Genomic DNA, 22,508 nt, shown 5'->3' with positions numbered 1-22,508 from the left:
AAAAAACAAACAAAAAAACACTAGTCATAAACATTCCAAGTTTAATTTTATATGGCTTTCATTATATTCTGGTATTTAATTAGTGTTAGTCTGCATTTATTAAATGCTTTTATATCCTGATGGAAAAAGAGTCTTATAAGGTTCTGCTGACATTTATTAATATTACTGTTCTCAGCAATATTTTAACAGGAACATGATATATCAAGGAGAGAGTTTGTAAATATCATCATTCTGAAGTCAAATGTTACCAAGTCCTTCAGTTTAATATTTTCTTTAAAGATTTTATTTATTTATTTTACAGAGAGAAATCACAAGTAGGCAGAGAGGCAGGCAGAGAGAGAGAGGGGGAAGCAGGCTCCCTGCCGAGCAGAGAGCCCGATGCGGGGCTCGATCCCAGGACCCTGAGATCATGACCTGAGCCGAAGGCAGAGGTTTAACCTACTGAGCCACCCAGGTGCCCCAGTTTAATATTTTTGTAAACTTCTTATGTTTGGCATAGTCACTCACTTCTTGCAGTTGCAATGTGCTAGATCTCAAAACATATTCTTGATACCTTTTTTTGGGATAACTGTGTTTATGAAGTACTCTGCACCTAGTAAACTTTTAACAATGCTTATAGAATAGAATTGACTCTTGCATGTGGGTATTCACGTAGGTGTTAAGTTGAGCAAAATAATGAAGATTTGGGCCAAACAAACAAAAAATGTTATCTAGTGGTCATTTCTAAGTTTGTATATGATAATCATTTGGTCCATAAAATCTTAGTCTCCTAAAACGTATTTTCAAGTGCAGGCTACGGAAAATCAATAAATGAGAATTAATGTACTTGGGATTTTTTTTAAAGATTTTTATTTATTTATTTGACAGACAGAGATCACAAGTAGGCAGAGAGGCAGGCAGAGAGAGAGGAAGGGAAGCAGTCTTCCAGCTGAGCAGAGAGCCGGATGCGGCGCCCTATCCCAGGACCCCGGGATCATGACCTGAGCAGAAGGCAGAGGCTTTAACCCACTGAGCCACCCAGGCGCCCCTGTACTTAGGATTTTTGTGATTGCATATTGTCCTTGGTAACCTTGTATTCCGTTACCACATTCTATTTTTCTTTTAGATTCTCATGAAAACAAAATGAACACTTTTTGGTTTCATTTTGTCACTCTCCCTTTAGCCTATAAGTCACTAAGATGTAACCGCTTCAGGATTTGAAAGCAATGTATAAAATCAATTATATTATTATTTTTAAAGATTTTATTTTATTTATTTGACAGAGAGAGATCCAAAGTAGATAGAGAGCTAGGCAGAGAGAGAGAGAGAGAGGGAAGCAGGCTTCCTGCTGAGCAGAGACCCCGATGTGGGACTCGATCCCAGGACCCTGAGATCATGACCTGAGCCGAAGGCAGCGGCTTAACCCACTGAGCCACCCAGGCGCCCAATTATATTATTTTTTAAAATGAATTACTTTGCAATCACCAGTTTGTTTTCTGAGTTTAAGAGTCATTTATGGTTTGTCTCCCTCCCAATCCCATCTTGTTTCATTTATTCTTCTCCTATCCTCCTAACCCCCCATGTTGCATCTCCACGTTCTCATATCAGGGAGATCATATGATAGTTGTCTTTCTCCGACTGACTTATTTCGCCAAGCATGATACCCTCTAGTTCCATCCACGTTGTTGCAAATGGCAAGATTTCATTTCTTTTGATGGCTGCATAGTATTCCATTGTGTACATATACCACCTCTTCTTTATCCATTCATCTGTTGATGGACATCTAGGTTCTTTCCATAGTTTGGCTATTGTAGACATTGCTGCTATAAACATTCAGGTACACGTGCCCCTTCGGATCACTGCACTTGTATCTTTAGGGTAAATACCCAGTAGTGCAATTGCTGGGTCATAGGGTAGTTCTATTTTCAACATTTTGAGGAAACTCCATGCTGTTTTCCAGAGTGGTTGCACCAGCTTGCATTCCCACCAACAGTGGAGGAGGGTTCCCCTTTCTCCGCATCCTCGCCAGCATTTGTCATTTCCTGACTTGCATACTAAAAGCCTTAACTTCATGTTAATTTGAAGTATTTTTTGTCATTTAATTATTCACAAAATAGGAATCAGAAATAATAAGATATGGTTTTAGGAAGTTAGGATGGCTTTTTTTTTTTAAGATTTTATTTATTTGACAGACAGAGCACAAGCAGGTGGAGTGGCAGGCAGAGGGAGAGGGAGAAGCAGACTCCCTGCTGAGCAGGGAGCCCTGATGTGGGGCTTGATCCCAGGACCCTGGGATCATGACTTGAGCAGAAGGCAGGCACTTAACTGACTGAGCCACCCAGGGATCCCTATGATTGCTTTTTAAAGTTACTTCTATGATTTGTAACCTGAATGTTGCATGATAAAAATACTTTGCAAGGATTTTGAAAGATATGTTAGTGTGATATTTTCTAAATATTTGCTCCTCCTTTAATTTTTTTTTGCAAAAGCTTTTTTAAAGATATTTTCATTGCATAGCCCTGCGACCGCTTTTCTTCTCTCCACACAACTCAGACATTCTTTTCCTTTACACAACCCAGATTATTTATTCCTCTGTAGAGGTTGTTCATGTTTGTTTTACTATCCTGGTATCTCGATATGTTTTTAATAACAAATTCCATACCATTATCCTTTGTAACTTAGAGAAGTTTCAAATGTTCGTATGTGGTCTATAAAAAATAATGATGCCTTTCCAAGGAGAACTGTGGTCATTAGTTTTTGCCCATATCAAAGTGGAATGTGTCATCCCTAAGCAAAATATAAGCTCACACTGTGCATAAAGACAACTCTTGTTTGCTTCGGCCAGAGGCATGTTTTATGAGGAAAAAAAACATTTTTTTAAACAGGCCATTAAGAAATATTCTTGTTCCCTTTTTAATGTCTTTGAGCTGCACATGTGAGCAGAATTGTAAGGAATTTCTAGTGACTCATTCCGAGTTTTGGCCATCCTGGTGTTCTGTGAGGTTGTGCATATTAAAACCTCTAAACAGCTCTCAGAAAGCCTTGGCAGTAGAGCTTGTCGCTTGAACCTATCAGCAATGTCAGATGCTTTTTTCCAGCTCTATCACTAGCAAACAATATTGCATAGTTATTAAAATATGGGAATTAACTACAAAATCTGCAAGTGGCAAACAGTGTTGTAAATCAACTAAGCAATTAGCCTGAGATTTTTTTAAGTGACTGAATACAAATTCAGAATTATGAAGTTATTATCTAATAACCCAACAAGTGATGTGAATAAATCCCTGCTCATGTGAAAATTATCAAACCACTGAAATACTCTTTTCTGCAAGCAGGTCTGTGGATCCTCATGCTAATGTGCTTAGATTGATAAACTACAGACATTCTGTGAAAGCTTTGTTTATTCCAGTTGCTGTGGATTGTGCTTAGAGAATCTGTCATCCAAATGATCAGTAAATCGAAATCTGCAATTTATTTTCTCTTAATAGGTGGGCAGGTTTTCACCAGCTTAAGCTCAGTTCTATTAATACTCTTTGAAACTAATTGCTGGAAAATGAATTTTAAAGGCAGGATTTTATCATTTCTACCCTCCTCCCCAACCCTCCCTCCCAACCCGCCATCACTACAATACGAGACTCAAAGCCACCTGTATATACTTTGGAAATAAATGTTAAATAGGCACAGACTATAATCTCCTGTCTTTTATCTGCATTGTTGCAAAGGACCCCTAGACCTTGCTTCTGCCACAAGTCATTCTATATGTTGTCCTCAAAATCACTTTCTGATCAGGCTGTTTCCCTTCCACAAATTTCCAGCTCCTTTCCAAATAAAAGGCAAAAACTTCATGTGGCTTCAATGCCCTCCATTATCTGGTCTCACTTAACATACTTTTTCTTTATTTTTGTATATATTGCAATATTACTTCCATACAGAAAAAAGCTCAGACCATTAATTAATGAAAAATAAAGTAACAACCAGGCAACCACTGTCCAGATCAAAAAGTAGAAGGCTATCATTATCACAGGAGCCAACTTTCCTTGTGCATCTTTCTGATGATACCCTCCCCAGCATCTCAGAGCTAATCACCCAGAGGTGATCACTTCCCTCATTTTCATTATTGTATTTCCACCTGCATGTAAATCCTTAAATTCACAGTTAACTTTACCTGTTAACATTTACCTGAATGTTAAAAAATGGAATCAGACTGTTTTCTTCAAGTATTTTTTTTTCACCCAACATTATTCTTTTAAAAGTCCATTTGTGCTATTGTGTATAGCTCCAGGTTCTTAAATTTTAAGCTGTTTAGTATTACATTGGATCCATATATCACAGGAGATTTATCTTTTGCACATTGATGGACATTTGGATTTTTATTATTCCCAGATTTGGGCTATTATGTACAGTGTTGTTATAAACATTCTCGGGTATTTATTTTGGTGCCCAGGATTCTCTTAAGTGTTCACACCCAAGGAGTAAAATGGTTGGAACATTGCTGTACATATCTTCATGCTAGATAAATATTTATGTAACACTCAAAAACAGGCAAAACTAATTTGCCTGTAAATATCTCCATTCTCTGCTGGATATGTCAAGACATTTTCTAAAGTATTGAACCGATTTAAACATCCAGCAATAGTGAATGAAAACTCCTGTTTCTTCATATCCTTAGCAATATTTGAGATTATCAGACTATTTCTCTTTCTGCTTCTCATCTCTTTACTTTTGCTTTGAGATTTTCTAGTTGTTTATTCCTTTGCACTATGGGTATTAATTCTGAAGTATTACAGGTCACTAATTCTCGCTTCATCTGATTCTAATCTTCTGATTAACTCAGTTATTAAATTCTTAACTTCGGACATTCTCTTTACTGATTCTTAAATTTCTGTTTAGTTCTTTTCAGATTGTGCAATGACATTTCATGTGCTTTCCAATTTCCTGTCAATTTGTCCCTTGTCGATTTTTTCTAGGATGGTAACATAATTTTTATAATATGGATCTGAAAATTTCAGTATCAGAGTTCTTGAAAGATCTATTTCTTTTGTATATTATTTCCACATTTGTATATGTGAAAGAGAATTTCCTTTTACACGGTATCTTTGACTTCTGTTTTGAACATTGTTTAAATAATTACTTGCAGGAATAATGTAAGACCTAAAATGCAGATATTTTCTCCAGAGAGTACTATGGATTTATTTATTTATTTATTTTCTGGCATGCATCTGGAATCTCTTCCAGTTTCATACCACTTTAAATTGCATTAAAATTTGAGACAAATTATGAAGACCTAGGTTTTAATCCAAGGGTTGAAAATTTGAAGTCCAAAGAGATAGAGTTGAAGTAAAATGATTTGTGATGACTTTCTGTTCTGTAACCTTCTGTGTGATCTTGAGTTGAAATTTTCCTTTCTAATTTTTCTTATCTGTTAAAATAGTCCATAGCCAGTAACTCCCAAAATGAAGGCTTCCTTTTCTTTTCTTTTCTTTTCTTTTTTTTTTAATACTTTCTGTTGTGTTTCTCTGGCGTTTTGTGTGTAATAGTTACAGTGTATGTTGCTTTTGTTTTATGTTATATTTTTCGAGTATGTGGCTTTTTCCAGACTGTGATTGTTTTGGAATGGTGGCCATGAGTTTCTACAGTATCGAGTATAGTGGGTACTACACTCACTATACTGAATGTAATAACTTGATGCTGTAGCTGCTCAATTCATGTTAAATAGGTAAGTCAATGAATGAATAAATTTTGGAAATAGGTACATAGATAAAAGTGATTCAACCACCTTCATTATTGCCATAGGGAAGGGAAAGTATTTTTTCTACTATTGGTTCTAGACCTTCAGTCTAATTTCTATTGCTATGTTTTCCAGTCCAATGTATTGGCTGATTGTCCTCATAAAGCATAACTGGTCTGGGGTAGGATGTACAAATAGGGATCCTAATCTGTTAAAGAGCTTAAAAATAAAGTCTAAAAACATCTATTCGGAAGAGAAGTGATAGGATGTAATAAAAGTTTATTTGGGTCGTAAAATTTGAAGACCATGTTCATTAATAATTCATCAATCCTCTGTAAAAGAACCATTAGGATAGCCATTTTTACTCTAGACCTTTAATCAATTCTAGCTGATTTTTCTGGGACCAGACTTTGGCAACAAAACTTTGAAAGTATCCATTTGCCTGGGTATTCACTTATAATATTGGAATTAAAAATAATTTTGGAGGAAAATTTAACATATTAAGGAAATATAATTTAGCATATTCAACAACTGTTTTAATGAGATAAGAGTAAAAATTTAAAAACAATATTTCATATCAAAGCATACATTGAGATAATATTTTCCAGATAGATCTTTTCGTTTTGCAATACATTTAATTAGTATTCTTAATGTTTAAGTATCATCCTGAAGAACAGTATTCAGCTTTCTGTTTATTAAATTGCTGTTTAACTTTAAAGGTTTATTAGATTTTGAAGACCATGGATAAATAGAGAATATATGTGGTCCAAAATTACTGGTAAAGGAATCAATCAAATAAGATCTCTTATGAATCATCTTTACTTTGGTTTGTCAATAAATAATGTTTAAAATGTAGACTAATTCTAACTCTAAAATTCCAGAATTTCCTAATCTTATTGGCATGCTTCTGAATATGATCTTCTTTTTGGAGTTTATTTAATTCATTCTGATTCTAATGACCTCATTGCCTACTTCAGAGTATTTGTACATCACATTGCATAGTCGTTGGCTAGGTCTGTGTTTTGTTTGTATAACTGAATATTTGGTAACAAATTCTGCCAATTATCTCAAAGATTACTATACATTTTAAAATATATAAATATTTAGAATCATCAAGATGTTCTATATTTTACACATAATATTAAAGGATTGATTGAATTTTTACTTTTCTTTCATTTGACATCATTTAGATTAAACAAATCAGTATTACTTGAAATTTTTATCCATTCCCAAAACCTCTCTGCTACTGATCTATCAGTGTTCATTAGCATCAAACAGTATTGTAATGGAAAAATAATCAGGAGCTTGACAACAAAAAAAATTGAAATTTCTTTTTTTCTTATGTTCTATAATCCTAGAAAGTTACAGTCTGGTATGGCATTTCACATTTCAAGGGCATAGACATCTTCTATCTTATTTTTCCACTCCGTGTGCTTTAAAACAGTTACCAGAGCCCCAGAAATTATGTGCTCATTCCAACTGGAAAAAAAGAGGAACGATGAAAGAACAATTGCACAAAACACCTGCTTACATTCCATTGGTCAGAATTAGTCACATGGTCTCACTTTGCCTAAAAGGAGACTATAGATTGTCTTTTTTCTCAGGTGCTAATATAAAAACATAGATAGATAGATAGATAATAGATGGAGATATACATATGCATATGCATATATGTATATATAATTAGTGAGGAAGAGAACAACTACTCGGGAACAAATAGCCATCACCTCCTTTACCTATTTATTTACTGATTTATTTTACTCTGAGGTAAGATATAAACAGTTGACCAAGACCACATTTTTAAAAAGAGAAAGTGTCACTAGTTTAGAAAACCTAAATTTAAAAAATACTACAAATACCACAACATAGTTGTAGATAAGCCTCAAACTTAGAACTGATTTTCTGGGTGCCGAAGTGAAAAGGGATACCAAGATAATTAGTTATCTTATTTTAATTATTTAGAAGTGGGCACAAAATGAAACCCTCTTGGCTCTGAAAAATTCAAAAATTCATCTCATGGTATTTTTAGGGGAAAACTGAATGTTATGGTGGACAATATTGTTATAATAGATGCAGTGATTTTATAAGACACTTACTTTGGATCTTTGACTAAAAGCCAAAGTAAAGTGTTATTTTACATCTCAATGAAGGTTTATCTGTGAGTCTCTAAAGAAAAATGATCCAAGGATAAAATCTTTGGGTTTTCTGGCTTAAACCCAGAATAGATTTTAACCTGCCTGGAGGGCTAGATATATATATATATGTGTGTGTATATATATATAGAGAGAGAGTTATCTGTAAATATTACTGTTCTGAGAGGTTTCTGAACAAATTTAAGAAATTAAGGAGTAGATTATTTAATTTTCTGTAGTCTGCCAGCATGTTTCAAACCAATTGAGCTTCCTTAATACCAGGTGTTCTAAAAAGTGAAAGGAGCCTATCGGTTAACTGTAAGAGGACAAAAACACAAAATGGTAAAAGATGTAGAAACAGAAACCAATTTGCTAAATTTACTAAATCATACAGTTTGCCAAAAACTTAAGTGAATTTTTCATAGCAATGATAGAGAAGCTGTTTTTTTCAATGAAATGTGTGGTTATATCTACATTTCAAAATTATTTATCAAATAATTCCAAGTAAGTGTCATGTTATAAATTTTTGTTAAACTGTATGTTCTTAGAATTTTTTGTTCTTTTCAGAGAGTTTATGTAGAGTTTATCTGTTAAAATATTATTTTACATATTTTTGACATACATAGATAACAAATGCTTCAGGATACAAAAAACTTCTGGTTTCTTAAATATAATTTTATTATTGCTGAATTGTAGGTTGGTCCTAGAGTGACAAGAAAAATGAATTCATGGCCCCTGAAGTTTTATAGTCACTTTCATCTAATTTTTGTTATAGTAATAATTAAATGAGAAATGAAAGGTAATTAAGTGATTAAACATTATTCAATACTATGACACATTAATAACACATAAGTTATATTTCTAAGTTAATTCTTTCAAAGTTCAAAAGCAATTTTTAGGTTGTGTATAAGCAAAACTCTTTGAAGAATTAATTTTTGGTTTCAGGGAGCACTGTAGATTGACATCAAGGATTTCTCTTATTTCCATGTAGGAAGAACCATTTGTAATGGTCTCTGAAAATGTCTTGGGTAAGCCGAAGAAATACCAAGGCTTCTCCATTGATGTTTTGGATGCCTTATCTAACTACCTGGGTTTTAACTATGAAATTTATGTTGCACCGGATCACAAGTATGGAAGCCCACAAGAAGATGGAACATGGAATGGCTTGGTAGGAGAACTAGTCTTTAAGGTAAGCATTTATTTATCTATCTACCTATCTAACCATCACCAATGACTGAACTGGAACTCCTAGAAGCTTATTTCGTATAAAATAAGTGCAAGACAGAGGATTAAGTGGCAATATTGAGTGCAAAAGTTGCAACCAGTACTATTTTATGAACTCTGTGTAGAGAAAAACTGATGAGAAAAATAAAGCTACATTTTAAAATATTTCATATAATAGAAAAGTATCTATAAAAGGCTTTACTTTTGCCAAATTTACACTCGAACCATGTTGTCAGTATATGATACACACTGAAGTCACGATGTAATTTACAAACACAATTCATATCATTGTTTTCTTTAAAAAATGCAATGTTATTTGCCAAAAAACACACAAAAAACAATTAGGGGCTAATCATTTAGTTTCAGGATCTAAGTAAGGTAGATCTATCCTTACTGATATATTTCTCCTTGTTCTTTGATTTTTCAAAGAGTGCTTAAACTTCTTTATTTGTTTATCTCTATTTCTGTCAGATTTTGCTTCATTTTTTTTTTACTCTGTTATTAGGTGCTCACACATTTATAATTATTATGTCTTCCTGATGAATTTTTGAATAGTTGGGTTCAGGTTTGTAATTCACTATTTGATTTATGTATGTCCCATTTTTCTCTCTGTTCTTTATTTTTTTGCTTCTCTTTTGGTTAACTGAATATTTTTCATATTTGACTTTATTTCCTCTTTTGACTTTTTACTGTATCTCTTTGTATTTCTCTTTGTGTGGTATTTTTATCACATTCTATCTAGTTTAATATCATACCACTTCACATTTTTAAAAAGGTATAAATTTGTAACAATATAATTTCATTTATACCACCCTATCCTTTATGCTATTGTGGTCATAATAATTATTATTTCAGAACTCCAGAGTAAAATGTAATAGTTTTTTAACTTAAACTTTCAGTTCTCTTTTAAGTTTCTGGTATTTAACCATTTATCCACTGTTTCTAAGGTTTTTCAGTTAGTTCTACATTTCTGTTCACTCACCTGCCATCATTTACTTTACATCATTACTAAAACTCTGAGTTAACAGTTTTTCTCAATGTTAAACATTTTAAAGGTGTCTTTCTACAGTCTTTTTGCCTTATATTGCTTCTGATGAGAAGTCAGATATCATTTATACTTTTGTTCCATTTTTTAGTATGGGCTGGCTTTTTTACAATTTTTTTTTCATTTTTGATGTTTTGATGTGTAACTATGACCTGCCTACATGTGGTTTTCCTTGTTTTATACTCCTAGAGATTCACTGAGTTTCCGAAATAAGTTTCATATAATCTAGTAAATGTTGGCAATTCTGCTATAGTTATTTTTTCTACGCTTTTCCCTTCCTCCTCTCTCTTTAAAGCTTAGAGAATATTCATGTCGAACCTCTTAATATTATCTCTAAGTTACTGAGGTGTTATTTAACTTCTTGAAATATTTTTACTCTCTGACTCTTACTTTAAATTATTTATCTTGATCTGCTTTCAAGCTTACTGATTCTTCTGCAGTCTCCAATTTTCTGCTAAGTTCATGTGGTAACCTTTTTTATTTTAGGAAGCTTATTTTCCAGTCCTAGAATTTCAGTTTTTTAAAAAATGATTTCCATTTCTCTTCTGAGATTTCATATCTTTTTTATGATCATCTTTTCTTGTAAATCCTTCACCATACTGATAACAGGTGTTTCAAAGTCCTTATCTGCTACAGTTTTAACATCTTTGCCATCTCCAGATAGACTTATGTTCACCGCTTTTTCTATTATCCATAGATCACATTTTTCTAATTCTTCTCATTTCTGTTTTGTCACATTTGACTGAATACTGACCATTGTGGTTGATACATTATGAACACTTGAGATTATGTCTCTGAGATTGCATACTCTGAAGAGGACTGGTTTTTGTTTTAGTAACTAGTTATTATAGGTTTCCCCTGAACTTGTGGAGCTTTGGTTTTACATGTTGTTAAGTCAGGTCTTTTTTATTTTCTTTAGTTTTGGGGGAAAATCAATTGGTTTTAGCAATCCTTATGTTCTTAAGCATAGCCTTCTGGAGTTTCTATGAAAAAGCCTGTGGTTTTCATCAAACCCTTGTGACTTAGAGGGACTCAAAATTTTATCTCTATCTTCCCTGTCATAAGCAGTAATTATAATCTTTGTTCAGCTCTTTTAGTCTTCTGGTTGTTGCTTTCTGCTGATTTTTTAAAAAGTTATCCTCATGCATGTGCAGTTTAGGAGTCAACCAAGGACTTGAGGGAAGCTTATTCACAAATTTTTGGCTCATTCTTCCATGACTCCCTCCTGTCTGTGATTTGCTTTTAATTTCTGGCCACCCTGGCTGCCTCAGACTCCATCTCTTGACACTTAAATCTTATGAGACACTGACTTTCTGTTTGAGCTCCAGTACCTCTTGTAATCTAAACTGAGGTGGGTCTTCAATAATAAACCGTATAAAAATGGATCTTACCTAATGCAATTACCATTTTTCAAGAGTCAGATACCCTTCAGTTTCTTCCTTCCTTTGGTTTATCTCCAGTCTTTTTAATTTGTGTTTTTAAATTTGATACAGAATTTATAATTGTTATTATTTGTTGGGTTAATTCAGTAAAAACTATCTGATCATTGCCAGAACTGGAATTATTTCTGAAATACTTACACATATTCAGAGAACTAAAAGGTCTGAATAAGTTGTTTCCAAGACATGGGGAAGAGAAAAAAATAAAATGTTTTGAAGGTAGTGGTAAGAAAAGTAATAATGCGATTTTTATATCCTTTAAAATCTTCCTGAGTTTGTTTTATTATTAAATCAATTACACATGGAATCTTATTTGAAAAACATTAATACCAATATTTTCAGTAGTAGAGAGGGAATGATCAATTCTCATTCCTCTTATTAAAACTATGATATCTTATATTCCTCTTTTAAAAACCCACAAACCTTTTGTATTCTGCTTTTGTATCTCTGAGAGGTCCTACCTGATCTGAACCCAGATAAGCAACAATGTTAAAATGAAGGATAAAGAAAAGCACAGGCATTATTAAAAAGCAATATAAAAATCGCTTTATAGAGAATGGATAAAATTCTTAATGAGCTATTTTGCTAACAAACTTCATTTGCTATGCAAGTTGATGATGAGAAAGCATAAGAATTAGTCCAATATTGTTGATGTTTTTAGACTTGTGGGCTTATTCCAGTTAGTTGCATTCTTTTTTTTTTTTTAAAGATTTTATATATTTATTTGACAGAGGGAGTGAGATCACAAGTAGGCAGAGAGGCAGGCAGAGAGAGGGGAGAAGCAGGCTCCCTGCTAAGCAGAGAGCCCAATGTGGGGCTCCATCCCAGGACCCTGAGATCATGACCTGAGCCGAAGGCAGAGGCTTAACCCACTGAGCCACCCAGGTGCCCCAGTTAGTTGCATTCTTAAGACTTACTTTCTCATCTTTGAAGTGAGGAATACAAGAATGTTAATGTAAAGATTACTTAAAAGTATAACTTTAAACACTTTAAGAATTTATTATATAACAACCACACATAAGTAATAGTATGCTAGTCTTCATTAACATTCAATTTAATTGTTTCCATTTTCTTGTAAGAGCATGCCATTACTGTATGATAACTTAAAGTTCAGTGCAGTCCTTTTAGAAAGTAAAAAATTAGGCTTATAGAAAGCAACTGACATATGATTTTTAGCCAGAAAAGTTGTAACTCTGTTTATTGCAACTAGATTTTTATTTTATTCACAGAGATATTTGGCCATTCTGACCAGGCTCTGAGAAATATTTAGATATTTCTCAGATGCAGAAGAATAAGCCTACCTAAAAGTTGGTTAGAGAAGGCAAAGATAGGAAAAAAATGGAGAAAATGTGGTGTTATGAAAGCCAAGGGAAGACATTTTAAGGAGGAAAGAACAGTCAGCATTATAGAATGACTGCCAAGATGTTGAGGGTACATAATATTTTGCTTAACTTTATTATATTACTAATAGAAATGTAAGCTCTAATTTTCAAAAATTAAAAATATGAATTCAATGATACTAATGATAATCAGTAAAATATCATAAGGTGTTTTAGATTATCCAACAAGATTCATCATATTGAAATTTTCTTCAGGGTTATTTACCCCTGTAAAGCAAAATAACCTGTTGAAATGACATAATAATGTTATGACAGAGCTCCACAAAAATGAGTGTATTACTTTTATAAATTCTCTGCTAGTGTAGACATTTTTCATGAATCTAAGTATATTTCAAATAACAGTAAACACGGTTGACCCTCAAAGAACATAGGTTGAACTGCATGGGTCCACTTAATTGTCTATCTTCCTAAGAGAAAACCAAAATTAAAAGAATGTTTCTTGGAGTCTGTCATGATGACTATGGACAGACTATCACATTAAAGAAAGAGTCAAAGAAGAAACATGGAAAGTTTCTGAGGTATTTGATTTTTCCAGAGGTGGCACTCATGTTTCAGAGTTGGGTTATCTCATGTTAAAGGGACTTTCCATTAAAATCAGAAGTCAGGGGTTCAGTACATAACATAACTTTTAGAGAGGAACGTACAGCCAAAGAGAGCACATAATCCCATAAATATATATTTGAAGTCTATTTTAAAAACTAAGAATGTTCCTCACATTGATGGCTGGTATCAAAAAGTGAAGATATAAGAAACATTGGTGAAGATGTGGGAAAAAAGAAACACTTGTATGCTGTTGGTGGGAATGTAGATTGGAGCAGCTGCTGTGGAAAACAGTATGGCAGTTCTTCAAAGAATAAAAATAGAAATATCATATGATCCAATAATTCCACCACTGGGAAAGAAAATGAAAACATTGAGTCAGCTGGGTGGTTCAGTCAGTTAAAGGTCTGCCTTCAGCTCAGGTCATGATCTCAGAATCCTGGAATGGAGACCTGTGTCAGGCTCCCTGCTCAGCAGGAAGTCTGCTTTTCCCTGCTCCTCTGTCCCTCCCCTTGCTCATGCACTTTCTCTCTCTCTCTCAAATAAATAAATAAAATATTCTTTAAAGAGAAACTGAAAACATTAACTTAGAAAGATATATGCACCCCTATATTTATTGCAGCAATATTTACAATAGCTAAGACATGGAAACAACCTAAGTGTCCATCAATAGATGTATGGATAAAGAAGATGTGGTATATATACACAATGGAAAATTTTTCAGCCTTTAAAAAAATGAGATATTACCATTTCTGATAACATGGATGGGCCTAGAGAGTATTATGCTAAGTGAAATAAGTCAGAGAAAGAAAAATACCATATGATTTCATTTATATATAGAAATTAAAAAACAAAACAAATGAAGAAACAACAACAACAAAAACTAAGAATTTGGCAAAGTCTTCTCTATTTCTCATCTGCTTTACTAGTTTTATAACTTTCTATAATTAATATGCTTTTAAAATTTATGAGAACTCAGGTCTGGACAAAAGATGTTTCAGTGTAAAATAGAAAATTAAAAGATATGTTCTGATCAGAATAGGAGGAATTGTTAAGGTGAGTTAATGTGACTAATAAATTATTTTCTTCTGGCTTAAAAGTGAAGAACAAAATTACAAAAATTGGAGGGAAAGTTATATATGAAATAATAAATATATAAAGTTTAGGATAGAAATACAAAAAAAAATTAGGAAAAAAGCTGGGTGTTCTATTATTTAGGTTCATACCTTACTTGTATTGTACTAGAAGACTTTTTAAAGAGCAAACTGATAGAGGTAGCAGGGCAGGAAATAAATTTCCATATTCTCAATTTCTATAAGTAATCTTTCCTAAAAATCATCTACCTGAAAACATGACCTTGGTGTTTCTTATTTCCTTATCCTTTATATAATCACCCCTCTCCTACTTTATAAAATAAGGACATATCTTTCATGCATACAAAATCTCTTTATGACACGTGGCTCTAGGTATAAATATTCTCTTATGCACCAAACTAAGACACAATAGAAACTCTGGTGACACTACATCCCTTTATAAGCCAGATGCTTTTACCTAAAAAAATTAAAAGCAGGGGCGCCTTCGGCTCAGGTCATGATCCCAGAGTCCTGGGATCCAGCCCCACATCAGACTCTGTCAGCGGGGAGCCTGCTTCCTCCTCTCTCTCTCTCTCTCTGTCTCTCTGCCTACTTGTGATCTCTGTCTGTCAAATAAATAAATAAAATCTTAAAAAAAATTAAAAGCAATAGTAAAAGAGCATAAAACTCAAGTTGTCAAATGCTAGATCATTAAAAAAAATTTTTTTTGATGAAGAGATCACAGTGATTTTTCCATGTATAGCAAGGATGAATTTCAAGGAATTGAATGGCATTGCTAAAAACAAAAAACAAAACAAAACAAAATACTCCTTCCATTGTCTTTTATTCATTCATTTGGACAAGGTTTCTATAAAATGAAAAAATATAGCATAATGCTCACCCTTACTTCATCCAAACCATAATTAATATTGACTCATGGGATATTCAAATTAATTTTTTAAAAAAGCTCTATCAATGTCATAAAGTTTCACTTTATGGTCCATGAGTCAATATATTGTATACAAATATAATGATGACTCAACTCAGAAGAAATGTTTTACACCTGAAATTTCTGGTCACAGGTTATTTGAGATTTTAAATTTAATTTGCATACATATTTTTGTTGCAAAAAATATAATTTGGTGACCCAGAAAAGACTTTTAGGCATGCATTTATATTATATTTGGATAAAACTTTTTTTTAAAAGATTTTATTTTTTTATTTGACAGACAGAGATCACACGTAGAGAGAAAAGCAGGCAGAGAGAGAAGAAGAAGCAGGCTCCCTGCTGAGCAGAGAGCCCGATGCAGGGCTGGATCCCAGGACCCTGGGATCATGACCTGAGCCGAAGGCAGAGGCTTTAACCCACTGAGCCACCCAGGTGTCCTTGGATAAAACTTTTGTGAAAGTAGAATGGAATATAGAGTTCAAAAATTCTTAAAAATGATGGAAATGTTTATCCTATTAGAAAAAAGTGATGGTTTAAATTGCTATGATAGTTGAATACATTTTTAGGACACACTTGACAATTTTATTTTAAATTTTTAATATTTATAACAGAACACACTTAAGTCAGTGTCTGGTTAGGAAAACAAAAACCACTCCTGAAATTGCAAAGAGAAGAGATAGAATACAGGGATTGATCACAAAGACATTAGAAGGAATGGAAGAACAAAACAGAAGGAGAATAATCAAGGTATCAGGAGTCACTAATGGTCCAGTTGACTGTATCTCCCAAAGAAGATACACAGGGCTTAACTGGGGCCACCACGAAGATGCTGCCTCTGCCTCAGATGCCAGAGTCAGGGATCATCTCCTGCCATTGCTGCTACAGCCACTGAAATAACCATTTAAAACAGAAGGCTCTGCTCTTTCTTCTTTTTGACATCCTCAGCGGCTTCACTCTGGTGGAAATTAAGAAGAGTCCAGATGGCAGAGGAGCCTGGAAAAAGTAGTGTACAGATTTCCATCCCTGTAAGGCTCACAGTACATAGCAGAATAAAAATGGAGGGGTGGGGTTGAGAGAAACAGAGATATGACCAATTCTGTCTAGAAACTGCACACTTGGCGGTTGTCTAAACAAATGTAAACGTAATATGTCAATTATAAACATGGAGAGGTACATAGTTTGAAAATTCCTTTGGAGGTTATATGAAGAAAAAAGTTTGATATTTCTTCACCCTAATGATATCAAGTGTATTTTATATGGCAGGAGTTTCACCCCCCCAAGGAAAATAGATATAACAATGGAATAAAGCCAGAACTCAGGAAACAGAACAGAAGGAAGAGCAAGTAGAGTAAATTATAGATCTGTAAAATTGGGATGAAATATTTATACTTAGCATGCAACTAATTATAGTAATGTTGCAAAGTTAAAATAGCCCTATTTAGAATCTTATTTCCCATTTTAAATTTCTGGACCAATACTGGGCTTTTTTGTCCCTTTTCCACCTTTCATAGTTTCACAAGCATAAAGAAATTTTCAAAGGTAGATATAATATTGAAATTGATAATAAGAGTAGACACTTTAGTGATTACAGTGCCGATAATGTCATTTCCTGAGGAAGAAAGTGCCCCCAAGACTGAACAGAAGAAATAATCTGCACTGCGCTATAGAGGCTTCCTCATTTTAAATGGTTGATGTGAAGTTTTGCAGTTCTTTTGTCTTAAAAGGTAAATATATTTCTATCATAGTTATTTTAATTCATCAATGCATTCAAAACATATATTTATATGGTTGCTTTATAAATATTTTTAAACTTATGCCAGTTAAAAGTATTAATGCCTTAGTCAAGGTACAATGGAGGAATGCAAGTGTGAATAAGATAAAAGCATCTATAATAAACATGTTTCACTGGTGGTCTCCATATTCTATGTAGTAAGTTAGGCACTAGAGACATAAAGATACATAGAACATGGTTCTTGTGCTTATGGCCCTCTTAGCCTAATGGGAAACAGAGACATTAAACATAACTACAGGGGCGCCTGGGTGGCTCAGTGGATTAAGCTGCTGCCTTCGGCTCAGGTCATGATCTCAGGGTCCTGGGATCGAGCCCTGCATCAGGCTCTCTGCTCCACAGGGACCCTGCTTCCTCCTCTCTCTCTCTGCCTGCCTCTCTGCCTACTTGTGATCTCTCTGTGTCAAATAAATAAGTAAAATCTTAAAAAAAAAAAAATAATAACTACAATGCAGTGCAGTTAAGCTCTACGTTAGAGGCATGCACTATGGAAGCCATAACAATAAAGTAGAGGTAAACTTCCTAAAAGGAGAGATGTGTATACTCATGACAGTATAATAAGTTGTATCATCCAGGTGAAAAGCATGGGATATCTACTGACAGACAAAGGAGCATAAGCAAAGACAGAAAGGTGAGAAATAGCACAGAGAGCAGGCCAAGATTAAGGAGGCCTTTATAGCACTCAAAGCAAGGATAGGATGAGTTGGATGTTTGTGGAATATTCACAGATAGAGAGGACTCTGAACCTCACCAAAATGGCCCAAAAAGAGGCATATATTTAGGAGTCCCTAAGCCTATGAGTGGTAGCTGACAGCGTGAAAATGCATGAGATTGCAAAGAAGAAATCATACAATAAGATTACTAAAGTGATTTTAGTATGAAACCCTGAAGAAGGCCACCATGTAAGAACTGATGGAAAAAGAAGAGTTAATGAAGAAAAAAAATTAATAATAATTCAGAGAAGCATGACCACACCACAGAAGAGGTCAGTTAGGCTAAGCGAGCTTAAAAAAAATAATAAGCTATGACTAGCAATGTCAAAAATTTCTAAGCCATAAGGGCTGTCAAATGTCTACTAGCTTGGCTCTTTGGAAGTTGTTGATGACCTAAGCCGCAACTCTTTTGGTAGCAAGAGTAGAGGAAGAAGCCAGACTGCCAAAGGAGATGGAAAAATTCGGAAGTGAAAAAGTGGAAGCAACATGTGTATATAACACTCTTCTAGAATGTTTGGGTGGTGATTAAAAGAAAGAGATAATAGTTCGAAAGTCACTGGTTTAGGTGGCGTTTTTGCTGGTTTGTTTTTGGATTAAGAGAAACCTGAATATAATTATAAACTGAGATAGAAAAATAAAGATGAGAATTTAATATAAGAAAAGGAAGTTAATATGTGAAAGATCACACAGAAAATATAATAAATGCTTAGACTGAGAATTGCTTTTAATGGGGTAAAGATGTTTCTTTGATACTGAAAAACACATTTTAAGAATGTGTCTGGTAGTACTTAAATTTACAGACAAGAGGTTGGGAACTTGAGAAAGATCATATCTCATCACTTCAAATGTCTTGATAACAATAGGAGATGAAGTCTGTTGACAGTAATGGGGCCAGGTATTACAAATAGTCTACGAGAAAGTGGGAGGCTTTGAAAAGGGAAGTGATAGTGACTGCTAAATCAAAATAGATTAAAGAATGGATCAGTGTTGCTGAGGATTGAGCAAATTTTTATGTAAGACTGATACTTTTCATTGCTGCTGAGACTAGCAGCGATGTGTGTCTAAACAATAGTGTGACTTCCTTTAGCCGGAATTAAATTCCCAAGTGTAAGAGCAATGTGGCACTAAACAAGCATGACTTTCTTTAATGCAGAGAAGATTAAAACATCCATATCAAGATTGAGAGATGGTGGATAAACTTGGCAAGGAGTGAGATGAAAGGAAAGCAAAATATTCAAGGAAGCATGATCATGGCTAGGAAGATAGACCGGGATAAAATTTTGGAAAAATTAGTCAGAATGTCAAGATGAGGTTGAAAACCAGATAAAGTATAACTGAAAATATAAAAGAGCTAGTACAATGGATATAGGTAACCAGAGAATGAAATCTAGTAGTTCTAGGGATAAAATGTAGAGCTGGCCTTGTAGATAATGGCAGAATATTAGAGGAGACAAAAGGAATTACAGTTTAAAATGGCCAAAATGGGGCAAGAGGAAGAACAAAGGGATGGAGCACTGGGATTTTTAGAGCTGTGAAACTGTTTTATATAATACTGTAGTCGTAGCTCCATGACATTATTTGCCAAAACCCATAGAAAGAGTGAACCTCAGTGTAAACTATAGACTTCAGCTAATAATGCATTGGTATTGGATAAATCAGTGTAGCAAATGTACCACACTAAAGATGCTGATAACAGAACAAAAGAAAACAAAACAAAATAAAACAAACATACAAGAACAAAAAAAAAAACAAAAAACTGTGTTCAGGGAGAAGCATACCAGAGAAAGTGAGTGGTATATTAGAACTTTTTGTACTTTATGCTCAATTTTCCAGTAAACCTAAAACTTCTTTAAAGAGTAAAGTCTATTTTTAAGAAATGGCCCAAAATGATTGCTGTCCAGGACATCCACATAGATATTGAAATCTGTTAGGAGGGTGGTAGGTTTAGGGGTAAAGGGGAATAATGAGACAGGTCTCAAGGTTTCAATGCATGAGAAGAAAATATTGTGAAGTCTGTCTGGTGGAGGTGATAAGAAAAGTCTCCTTTAGAAAGCACACATATGCAATTGATAAAACAAAACAAAACGGAAATATGGCATGCATAGAGTCTCACCAATAAGAACACAAACCAGTTCTTGAATATCTGATAAAACAGACAAACTTTATGGCCTCTAGTAAATCATGAAAGTGACAAGTAATTTCACTTTCTGGAAATTCTTACTCAAAATAAGGCTAAATTTTTGCCCAAGCCATCCTCAGGTTCTTGCTTCTTTTCTATCCTCTATTGTTCATCTCCATTCCCATTTTCTATGATCTTGCACATGGGTAATAGGTTATTGTTATGAAGTTCATGACATCTGGCCAACTGGTTCACTTCAATACCATAGGAGCTAATGTCATCAGTAGAGCCTTCACAGATTCTCCAACGTCCTTAATTCATTAGATATTCTTTATTTTGATCTCCATTGTTATGACATGCATTGTCCATACTTTTCAAATTTTTATTCCTAGTTCAACTCTCCATTCTTGACACATTTTTAAATTTTCGGTATTAAAAGCTCATGGTTTGCTGCAAAGACTGAGAATCTACTGTTAGTCCCTAGATTTCTTACTTTTCAGCCTCCAAATCCTTTCACCTACCCTCTGATCCTTAGTGGAAACACACGACCTTTGGATTGAAACAGACATTAGTTGTGGATCCTGGCATCACATAGCCATGTGAGCCTCCGAGAGTTTTTCATTTCTTTGAGTTTCAGTGTCCATATCTGTGGAATTCAGTTGTTGTGAAGATTAACTGAGAAAATGAATTAAGAATGTGTCCCAGGAAAGGCAAATGAGCCTCATCTTATCTGCCGATTTAGATTGTAAGATCTTTCTAAGGTACTATGTTAAAAATAATAATAATAATAATGAGTTCGACATATATTTTGAAAGTAGGCTGGCAAGATTTGCTGATAGATTAGATGAGAAGAGCAAAGAGAAAGAGCAAAGCCAAAGGTATCTTCTCAATCAAGGCTTTATGTCTTATTTTCTTTAGGCCCCTGCAGCAGAAAAAGACTTCCTTTGTTCCCATGTTTTCCCATTTCTGACTCCATTCACTACCTTACTTCTAGCCATCATCCTTTCTCCTTTCGATTGTAGCCATAGAATTCCCATAATTTGTCCTTTTCCCATTCTGGACTGTCTTCAATATATTTTTACTTATTGAGGCAGGGGGTTGCTTGTTTGTTTTTATCAGTGTCTCTCCTAAGATTATTTTTTCTTTTTTAGTATATATTTAACATAGCAGCCAGAGTGATCTAGTCATTCTTCTGCTGAAAGTCATTTGATAACCTTCCCATCCTACTCAGTATAAAAACCGTCCTTAAAATTATCTGTAACTTCTGCTTTCCTCACCCACCCCCCCACGTGAACTCATTTATCTCTCTCTCCCTTATCATGCTGCAAGCCCACAGACTTTCTTGCTCCTCCTTACACATGCTGAAGTAAGACTTTTGTACCTCGGTCCCATCTTCCTACAATGCTCTTCCCTAGACATCTCTTTCTCCACCTCATTTTTTCCAATCTCTGCAGACAAGTTGAGAGAGGACTCCACCATCCCTCTATTTGAAACAACTCTTACCCTCTGCACTATCTATTCCCTTATCCTGTTTCATTGTAATTTGTAACACTCATCACCATCTCTCTATGTACCTATTCTTTCATTTGTCTTCCCATGATAAAATGTAAGCTTAATTGAGGCAAAGATTTTATGCATTTGGTTTAACACTGAAACCTCACTATCTAGAAAATATTTGTACTTAAAAGAATGAAAAACAGTCCAACATCTGTTCTAAGACATTTCAGACGTTCATTACATAATAACACATCCCTAACTAAAATCTTTCAATGGCACCACTTTAATTCAATCAATCAACCAATCATATCCTGCTCAGTTTGGCCTTATTTGAAAGAAGTTTCCATCTGTTTTTTTTTTTTTTTTTTTTTTGAGCTTAGGGGAATTTTTTTTTAATTTCTTAATTTTTTTTATAAACATATAATGTATTTTTATCCCCAGGGGTACAGGTCTGTGAATCGCCAGGTTTACACACTTCACAGCACTCTCCATAGCACGTACCCTCCCCCATGTCCATAACCAGGCCCCCCTCTCCCAACCCCCCTCCCCCCAGCAACCCTCAGTTTGTTTTGTGAGATTAAGAGTCACTTATGGTTTATCTCCCTCCCAATCCCATCTTGTTTCATTTACTCTTCTCCTACCCTCCTAACCCCCCATGTTGCATCTCCACGTTCTCATATCAGGGAGATCATATGATAGTTGTCTTTCTCTGATTGACTTATTTCACTAAGTATGATACCCTCTAGTTCAATCCACATTGTTGCAAATGGCAAGATTTCATTTCTTTTGATGGCTGCATAGTATTCCATTGTGTATATATACCACCTCTTCTTTATCCATTCATCTGTTGATGGACATCCAGGTTCTTTCCATAGTTTGGC

The 22,508-nt window shown here is 34.3% G+C and overlaps 1 protein-coding gene across 4 annotated transcripts in view; it reads left to right on the top strand.

Moving 5' to 3' along the window:
* Nucleotides 1-22,508, top strand: part of GRID2 (glutamate ionotropic receptor delta type subunit 2) — a 1,534,703-nt gene that overhangs the window by 1,164,559 nt on the left and 347,636 nt on the right. For 3 of the 4 annotated variants that reach the window (XM_045997867.1, XM_045997868.1, XM_045997865.1), the window contains exon 10: nucleotides 8,831-9,028. The exons of the other annotated variant lie outside the window; for it this stretch is intronic. In XM_045997867.1, coding sequence (XP_045853823.1) covers nucleotides 8,831-9,028 — 198 coding nt within the window. The remainder of the gene's footprint in view (nucleotides 1-8,830; nucleotides 9,029-22,508) is intronic. 4 annotated transcript variants of the gene reach the window in all.

Source organism: Meles meles, chromosome 2 (assembly GCF_922984935.1).
Source record: "Meles meles chromosome 2, mMelMel3.1 paternal haplotype, whole genome shotgun sequence".
Taxonomy (NCBI): Eukaryota; Metazoa; Chordata; class Mammalia; order Carnivora; family Mustelidae; genus Meles; species Meles meles.
This window is presented reverse-complemented; position numbering and strand designations above follow the sequence as displayed.